Here is a 10,056-nt window from a genome sequence, read left to right on the forward strand (position 1 = left end):
CATATCACCGACCACTTCTTTTAACTACCATACCTTTGATCCCTGAATAAACTTAGGATATGGGCAAGGATAATGGCTTTTAATACACTTTTTCACTCCCCCGCGGCCATCACTTAGATTTAGAAGTGCATCCCTGTCTCCAGGTGTATGCCCGCCCCCTCTATCAAACCAAGTTTTTGGAGGGCGAGGACAGCCGATGATGAAGCATGACCCCGGGCGGAGTGTGAGGCCAGTTCATAACTTTTTATGAGATGTCACCATTGGCAACACATCTCCCCCTAACTCTGTAGATACCTTCAGGAACACAATCTAGGGGCAGTCTTCTTTTGTGGATTCATAGTAGAGTGGAGGCTGGCTTGCCCCTTAGCCCCGAGCCTCTGGTTCCCACCATTGGCATCTGCTGCGGTTAGTGTGTATGTATTGTAGGCCAGAGCGAAGCCCAGAATAAATACAAGCGACTCAGATAGATTCAAGTTAGGCGCCCATCAGGTTTATGCTTTTCTCAGAAAGAAGTTACATGCTGTGCTGTGCTTTACAAAAACCCTCCATACATTAATGGGGTACCTCATTTAGCGTGGTGGTGGCACTGACCTTCTTGAAATAACTAATTTCATATGCAGCAGGGAGCCTTCCTTTATAGAAAGGTCTTATTACAGATGCACACCTGCATCAAATAGATGAATGTGTATCCTTGATCCTCTACATCCTACCTTTGAATCTTTCCTCCAATTCGGTTATGCTGTTCATGGCACACAAGTGATAAAATAAAAATGTTAAACAAACTTGAACACAGCGATAGCCGAGTTCACATACAACTATACACACAGACAGACAGAGAGGCTGAGAGTGTTAGGTTTAAACTTGCTGTGCTGTTCCCTTCCGTTCTATCCTGAAACAAACCTTTCCGTTGGTGTCATCAGCTGCAGGCTACACATTCGGATTTTTCATGTCGAGTTACTGTTTTTCCTTTGTTTGTAGTAGTGTCCTGCATGGCTTGGCTGAATCCCTTTTAACATTTATGGATAGAATGTTGGATCAAAGCCGGTAAAATGTGCCCGCACTTTACTCCCTTGTGCTCATTATCAGAAGCTGAGTTAAACATTTTGAATGTAGGGTCTAATTGAATTCTACGCCTCTTAGACGTGTACCTACTGTCTAACCCAAAGATAAATTCAGGGCTGGGCAGGTGACAATTCTTTTCGCCAGATCCTTTAGTTGCTGAAACTTCAAAACCATGAACATAAAGCAAAACAAAAAAAAGCTGCAGGACTTGTAGTTTGCATTGTGTGATCTTTCTGTAATGTGTCAATCCATGAACAACATATTTCATTTACAAATACATACGTGTAATGGCTGTTGTAAGCGTGCTCATTACTTTACAGTAAATGTTGTGGTCAGTTGTGACAACTTCATCATGTGCATCAAAAACACAGATATCAAATTCTATGAAACCTGAAGCAGACAAACGAACAGGTGTATTTGAAATGGGATTTAAAATCGAGTAAACATTTCCTCAGAAAAGCTTCTAGGTGTAGATTTGTTTAAGTACAGTGTAGGATATCCGCCTTTTCTGCATATTCACCACAGATTTTTAACTTTTTTCCATTTTGCTTGACTTGGAACTCTGTGCACTGTTACTCCTTCAAAACGACTGTAAAGTGCCTTTGCTTCCCCGTAAACATGGTTAAACTGGATTATCGCTGATTGGCATACCTAACTTGCCTATAAGTCCCTAGTATATGGTGAAGAAAATGTGCCCAGGTCGTGGAAGCTAAATGCCACATGTGGACTGCAACACCTATTGTACCATGCATAGAGCAAGCCTGTAAAATATGGTTTCAGGCCTACCATGTGAAGCCTGACTGCAGCAGCCCAACAACCTTCTATCACACCTATCAAAAAGTTACCCCTTATTACACCTTGTTGCCCACAAGTTAGGGTGATTTATATTTAAAGGTAGAACCGGTGGGAAAATTATATTGCCATGCTCCTCCAGTCACAAGGACTCACAAGTTATTTTCACTTGCAGGGCTGAAGTACAGATAACAAACTTTAATCTGTACCTTTTCATTGGAAAGGGTTACAAAAGTTATTCAAGGACTAGTTTTAATAAAAATCCAATGTAATGATGAAGTCATATTTTTATGAATATTTAGGAAAATTAACTTTTTAAAAGTTATCCTTTACCTGACCGAATCTCTAGTAGACTAATAAGCATTAGACTACTAACAACTGGTCTGCCACTTCTCAGTCTTGATGAGGATTGAAAACTGCTCCCAGAGAAGAACAATGGCCGAGCTTTGATACAGGATGGACCCGGTGTTGGGTATTTGATCCCTATCTGCCAAGGAAGGACATTTGGGGTGGAGCCAGGAACCTCATGAACTTGAAAGGGACACATGTGTGACCTGTCAATTCATAATTTAGTGTAGGGAGAAACCTGAAGAAGGGAAAATCTTTGCCAGACTGGCTTTGGACACAGTGGGAGGAACAATTACCCCAGAACTGGCTTGGAGAGTGCACAGGGGAGGGGACTATTCTCTTCCCTTGGCACACCTCTGGGTGAACACATAAGTTCTGTTATAGATATAATTGCTTTCAAAATAATTCCTGGATCTGTGGAAGATCATCAGTGATCTAGATCCTGCTTGCTGTAATGTGAGAGGAGCCCCAAAGGACTGGACTTGCCTCAGATCATACCCAGGACAAAGAAGTGTACTTCATGTGCCAGTGGGTGACGTCCTGTGTCATCACAGAGACACAGCAAGCTGCAAGAGGCGTTTTACCTAAAGTGACAAGTAGACCAGTACCAACTTGACCTGAACTAGACTTTGCTGGTGGCCTCCGATGGAGTGCGTCCTGGCCCCCTTAGTGCTGTCCTTGAAGTCCTGGGAGCCTTAGAAGTGACCGAGAGGAGCAGGTCCTGAAACACTGTAAATTTGTGATGTAGACATTTTTGGTAGTTCGAGGACCTTTAAAGCAGTCAGATGGTCCTTGCGGAAAATGTGTCTGATTTTGAAGCACCTTCCTCAGATAAAGCTAAAGCATTTTGTGCTCCATACAAAAAAAAGACTTAAGTCAGTAGGCAAAATCTTTGACCGGGATGGACCCGCTCGGTATACCCGCCCTGCGCTCCATTACACTCAGCTTCAAGTTCAAATCACACCTAGGTCTGGGTCTACCACTTTCTATGACTATAATTGCCATGTAGTTCTTTTTGGAGCTATTTTTACTAAAAACTTAAAGAATTCATACCTCCAGTTCCCCAGATTGGGTTTTCGTCGTTTTGGTGTCATTTTGCTTATTACATTTTCCTCTATTTTTTTTTTTATTCAGTTTGTAATTTGTATTGTTTGGTGTTTTGGCTTCATTACTGTTTTTACAGCAAAAATACTTTAAACACTGCCCCAAATTAAGCCTGTCTGCTCTGTGCCATAGCCACCACAGAGTTGACCACACGTTAATTTACTGACTTTAGGGTTCACCCTGACAAGTTAGTGTCATTATTCCTTAAGGTGGGCAACTGCCCAACCCAAATAACAGATTACTTTATGCTACCATAAACAAATGAACCAATGGGGTTCCTTTAAACCCTGCTCACCCCAATACCAGACAATCTTACCTTTACCTACCTGGTGAGGGTCATGTGCACCAGAAGAAATAACTGGAATCTGATAGGGAGCTGTGGAAGAAATATATGCCCTCTTATAGCACTAGCGCTCATGCAGCTCACTGGGTTGAACACCAATGCAGGAATCTGGGTATAAACTGCAGCTATTACATTGTATCATTTACACAGACCGTTCGACCACTAGTTAGGTCCCGAAACGTAGTCATGGTCATGGATTCGACCTATCCGCACCACTGCATAGTGTAACAATAAATCCCGTTACTCAAGAAGCAGGGTGCAATTCACACATATCCAAGTAGTCACTGCATGCCATGCTTACTTTTTTACATTAACCAGACAATTCTGTTATATATGTAATGTCAGATTTACGTTAGTAAATTTCTCAATTGGTATGGAGTACCGCCATAGAAAAAACTAAATGCTACTCACCACGCTGATGTGCTCACAACATTTGTTGAACTTCATACTCGCCAGGGGTGCAGGTTGGACGAGGCCCTGCAAGAGAAGCGTGGAGAATTATTGAAGTAGTTGTGAGGATTGAAGGGGCGTCACGAGGGAAAGAGCCAGCGGTCACACGGTGCGCATGCCGGTGGCTGGAGGCGCAGGGCTGCAGGAAGCCTGCAAGGTGCTGCACCGGGATCCCGGCTACCTGTCTGAACGAAGCTGGGGCTAAGAATAGCTCTGAAGTCATCGCTGCCCAGGGCTTCACCAGCCGCATCAGAAGGGGGAGGAACCGAAAATAGCACCCTGCCCAGACGCCTCCATCACTGCAAGAACCAATTCCAGCCTGCACGTCCAGAACCAGGGGGAGAAGCCGGCAGAACAAAGAGCCCTCTCCCCCCTCCCACAAGGACTGCAAAATCAGCTCTGCATTACATAATGCGACTGCAAAAAGACTGCTTCTCACAAAAGGAAATCCCCACCATAGCTTCTGCCCCAGACAGATCTGCAAGGTTGAGCAAACAGTGAGCATGCATTCAGATCACGGCTGAGGGGGCACCGGAGGCGCAGGATTTCGTAAACTGGCATTCTAAGAAAATACCCGCAGAATACTTATATAACAAAATGGACGTTTTCCCGAATTGCTGCTCCACACCTATCCGGAATGCTTCTGTCGTGACGAAAAAAAATCTTTAGCTCAAAAACAAAATCAAAGAATGTGTGCATTTCGAGTACACTGGGTGCAATTACTGTCTGCATTTTGTTAAGAAAGCTCTGATCATTTGTACAAGGGAGCCATTCATTCCATGACACACAGGGAAATTATGGCCACTCAATACCTGTGCTTTCCACAAGGGAAAAAGATGCCTTCCACGAGTAGAAAACACATGCATGTGAGCACCCCAATTGAGTATTTAAGAGTGCACTTAAAATAAATATTTTCTATGCATCTGCACGCACACTGCATGCAAGAGGGCAGCTACCGGTGTCCTCAAATACACTCTGCCCGCCTCTGAGGACAGAGGGATCTCCGCTCAGAGCTGCACAGAGCAGTGGGTGCACAGAGAAAGAATCTCGCTGAGCGGTGCTGTGTCCTGTGCAGACCCAGCGCTCGGGCAATGCAAATCCCGGCTGGATGTTAAGGTGCCGGTGCATCCCAGCAGAACAGGAGTTGGGAGGGGGTGCTGCTCCAGGAATCAGCGAGACCCCGGCGCAGGATGGTGCACATGGAAGAAGAGAAGGACATGCAGGGGCAGGTCATACTCACGGCAGAGAGGAGCGCTCATGGCCTTCCCGTGGTGCCGGGGACGCACTGCCGCTTCTCGGCGGACAGCGGTGGAGGGGACCCCGGGGTCGGCGCACACTGCCTCCAGAGGAGGCACCCTGCTCCGCACACGGAGAAACAAAGAGAGAATTCTGCCTGCTGGCCGCTGCAGAGGCAGACTGCTTACTCGGCAGCAGCAGCTCAGGGTGCCCCCCACCCCGTATGCACGTCTGGGAGCACGGCCAATCACGAGCCCCGCCGAGCCTGCTGCTTCCCGCCCCAGCCCCGCCTTCCCAGCGCGCGCGTCCTCGGATGCACCCGGCATTTCCTAATTTAGCATGGTGCTAGGCTCCGTCCCCATCTGGTCCTACCCCGCCCTTGTACTCGCATCGTAGACTGCGCGTTACTCAAGTCCTTGCAAAGTGCGGAAAAAAAGCCGGTTCTGAGGCAGCCCATGGCTAAGGTGGTGCCCGCCAGCTACGAGACAGCACCGGAAGGGGGCGCTGTAATAACCTACCGACAGTAAAGGTCGTCTAAGGAAAGCGGAGCAGGCGCGCCTGCCTTTTTCCTTTTTTGAGCATGTCCATGGAAAGAAAATGCTGCTCACGTTTACTTGTGTGCTGTTTTTTTTTCTCCATTGCACCGTCTTTGTCTCTTACTTTGCCACTAGTCTCTGAAAGTGTAGATTATGTTTTAGGCATATATCACGGCTGCAATACCGTATTTCCTTACATCAAGGTGTGGTTTAGCATTCAGGGCTTGTTTTCATCGTGATATGAGCTAAACCATCCCGAAATCGGTGCACTGATAGAGCGTGGGCTCACCTGCTCATTTTACCATACTCACCTGGGCCCATAAAAACATACAAGCTTTGAACAGGTAAACCTAGGCTAATCAGATTTCAAATAACCATTTGGGACCAATGCCATTGACTTACCAATCCTAGTCACCGGTACCTAAAGTCCTAAGGGATCAAGGGAGTTAGCATAACAGGCAGTAAATAAACATTAGCATTCATAAATTAACCACAGACTCGGGAAAGGTTTAAACTCTTTATCTATGAATTTCTTAAATGTCATAGTCCATACCAATTCAATTATAGCACATGGAGAGGCGCATGGAGAGGCGCATGGAGAGGCGCATGGAGAGGTGCAACTAGAGGTTCATGGAGCGGCACAACTGCCTACAACGCTTGTTCCTCCAGAAGTAGGGGCACATCAGGAAATTGATATTCAAGTGGAGGTATCATCCGAGGAAGCCACTCAAGGAGGGCTACTACTACTACAAGTTCTTCTTCAAGCCCCCTTCCTTCTGATGACCTTGATCCTGATTGGAACCCACAAATTCAGTCTTAGAGTGAGGCACGCCATGTGCCGACAAAGGTAGCTAAGCCTAAAAGGAAGGTTCCCGCAAGGCTTCGACTTATGTGTGATGACGACGAAAAGAAGTGGTGTTTTCTGCTGCTGATGAACAGTCTGACGACGACTCAGTCATCACAGACGTCACTTCAGTCCCAGCGGGCATGCAGCAGACAGACATTTTCACCCTATCCCAAATGGCTGCTGAGCGGGATGTGGGCGGCGTGGCACTGGTACCACCACCAACGCAGTTAACTACAACACCAACACGACCATTGGCCTCCATATTTTCTCGTCAGAAGGGCCGGCAGGGACCTCCATCCAGCTCGACCTCCATTACCTCAAGTAGTGGTTCTGTAAGTGAACAACAGAAACAAATTCAGCCACACCCATCCTCCACTTCATCTGGCATTGAAAGTCAAAGTAGCACCTCCACCACCAGCAGACATTTCAAGTCCCCAGTTTGGGACTTCTTTACTGTTAGCCAAAGGGCGGAAAACATGGTCGTTTGTTCGATTTGTAAAGTATCAGTTAGTCGGGGTAAGCTTGGTACCAACTATGGTACCGGAGGCCACAGAGGTCATCTCCAAAAACACCAAACTATCCGGTGGGAGGCGCACCTAAGGAATATCCAGGAAAATCAATGTAGAACTGATCCAAATGTATCCATTCACATTGCATCTGATGCTGACGACGAGGGGCTGATTGTGCAGGGGGAAGTCAAGAACTGACCGACATTTTTCTGGTACACCCAGTACCCCTGGCAGCAGCACTGCAGTGGTAGCGCCCACACCCTCTACCCCTGCAACATGTATGAGGCACACTAAGAGTCTGAGACAGACACCAATGCAAAAAACTAAATCAATGAGCCTAACTGGTGTGAAGTCTGCACCATCATCATCACGTATAACGGTCCGGCCCACCATTAGCAGCCTGTTTTGGTCGGATGCGCCATTTGATTGCAATCACCCAACGGTACGTCTGTATAACGCAAAGCTGGCTAAAATGCTAGCGCTGGACCTTCTCCCTTTCTCTTTCGTAGAAGGGGTGGGTTTTCTTGAATTTGTGGCAACAGTCTGCCCTAAATGGAAGATTCCTAGCCGGTCCTATTTTGCCAGGGTTGCTGTTCCAGGTGGTGATTGGCGCAGCTATTCTGAAGAGTGCTCTTCACACTATCCACATGACTACAGACATGTGGACCAGTTGCCAAGCCCTTGATTACATGTGCATCACTGCACACGCGGTCTCTTTTGCAGGGGTCAAACAACAGTTAAAACAAGCAGGTGGTGACACGGACACAGTTTTTCAAGCTACTCGCAAATATGCAACAGTAGGCATGTTTGCCATGGAGAAATCTCACACTGCAGCCAACCTTTTGGAGGAGTTTAACAGGAAGGTCAATGAATGGCTGCATCCAAGAAATCGCATAGTTGGTTATGTTTCCACGGATAATGGCAGTAATATAGTTAGGGCCTTGACTGATGGTGAATATTTCAGAGTGCCGTGTTTGGCGCACAGTATTAACATCGTGGTGCAAGAATTCTTGAAAAAAGAAGACGCAGTCATCAAATTACTGACCATCTGCCGAAGAATCTGCACACATTTCAGCCATTCTTTTAAGGCCCGGAAGCAGCTGAGGAGCATTCAACTTGAACGTAAACTGCCAGTCAAAGGTCTAATCCAGGAGGTGGCAACACGTTGGAACTCAACCTTTTACATGCTTGAGCGTCTGTCTGAGCAGTGGGGGGTAATACATGAGTATGTCTATAAACTGGGTTCTACTCAGAAAGACATGAGGCTAGAGTTGGAGGAATGGAAGCTAATTGCAAGCCTGACAGACATGCTTTGTCCTTTTGAGATCTTCACGCGTGAAGTCAGCAGGGAGGACTGTTCTTTGGGCAAAGCTATCCCATTGTTGGTCATGCTAGAGCACCAACTGAAGGACGTGTCTTCAACGTTCAGAGATGATGCTGAAAAGCGAGAGGCATTTGATTTGGCGGAAAAGATATTAAGGCGCCTACTTCACAATGAAAGGCTTAAAAACATACATACAGAACAACATTACATTTGTGCTACTATTCTGGATCCACGGTACAAAAGGGCAGTGGCCAACAAAGCATTCATTCCTTTTGATGAAGCAGATGTTTCAAAGTACAAACATTGGCTCGCTGTGTCAGCCTCTCAGTTCGAAAAAGAGCGGCAGAAATTTCAAGGAGGCAGCACAAGTTCAACTGAATCAGCAGGCCATCCGGCGTCAAGTTCCACTTCTGAATCCGTGGCCGAAGGGAGTCACTTTCCCTCACAGCCGTTAACGACACCAGCAACCGTGTCATCATCCTCACCTGTATCAGGCCAAAAAAAAATAGTGTCGGAAGCGGACTGGCTAACTCAGCAAGAGTTTGCTTGGTCCACTGCTGCAAAGGCCACAGATTGTATGCAAAGTGGAGCAACCCTGGAGAACCTTGAGTCGGTGGTGCAGGCCTATCTGGATGACCCCCACAGAGGTCTGTCTTAATGAGAACCCATTGGTGTATTGGTATAGGAAAAGGTCTGTATGGCGACTGATCACCAACCTGGCTCTAAATATTTGTCTTGCCCACTCGCAAGTGTGTCTTCTGAACGTGTTTTCAGTGCTGCTGGTGCCATTGTAACTTCAAAAAGGACCCGCCTCTCGCACAAAAATGTTGAGAGGTTAACAATAATCAAGATGAATCAGCACTTCATACCACCCGATTACAAAATACATGAATGCACGCAGGAAGAAGAGGACACCGACTTAAGTGATGCCGACGGAAGTTCTTCTCTGTTACCTGACCTACTCCCGTCTCAATTCATAGACTTTGAGGACGAGCTCTACTTCCCTGACACCGAGGCCTGAAAATTACTTCCTTTTTTTTCGTCCTTATTCACTTTTATTCCTGTGTGTCTTTCTTTGTTTTGCAACTTTTACCACAACAAAACTCTAATCACCTAATCACAACAAGTCCATCATCAGCACTGTCTTCATCTTATTTTCCTTATTGATTTGAAGGTGCCGCAGTCTGCATTCCTGATGTTCACAAGTTCACAACTCAATCATGCTCCTCTATCCTCCTCCTCCAGACACCCCCTATCCATTTCCCTCAAGGCAGATGGATGGATTATGGAGAATAAATAAACTTTGTCTTCGTAGATGAGTCCCCTCAAGTGGGACTGAAATTACTGACTGACTACATGCTTGCTGATTGTTGACAGACTTACTTCTGAAATTGACAGGAGAGGCTGCCCTGTGGGCCCTCACTTTCCGAAGAAGATGCGGACAAAAAGTAGAACAGTTAATGAATAATGAGAAGATGGCATGCAGTAGACAGCAATGGCTGTCT

At 46.3% G+C, this 10,056-nt stretch overlaps 1 protein-coding gene across 1 annotated transcript in view; it reads right to left on the minus strand.

Annotated features, from left to right (window-relative positions):
- The window catches only part of NREP (neuronal regeneration related protein), a 100,278-nt gene extending 94,759 nt beyond the window's left edge, over positions 1–5,519 (minus strand). The window contains exons 1-2 of the mRNA XM_078675497.1: positions 5,340–5,519; positions 4,061–4,126 (exon numbers count right to left, since the gene is read on the minus strand). Of these exons, the coding sequence (XP_078531623.1) occupies positions 4,061–4,096 (36 nt within the window). The 5' untranslated portion in view covers positions 4,097–4,126; positions 5,340–5,519. The remainder of the gene's footprint in view (positions 1–4,060; positions 4,127–5,339) is intronic.
- Positions 5,520–10,056: the final 4,537 nt, after the last annotated feature.

This window comes from Lissotriton helveticus, chromosome 2_1 (genome assembly GCF_964261635.1).
Source record: "Lissotriton helveticus chromosome 2_1, aLisHel1.1, whole genome shotgun sequence".
Lineage (NCBI taxonomy): Eukaryota > Metazoa > Chordata > Amphibia > Caudata > Salamandridae > Lissotriton > Lissotriton helveticus.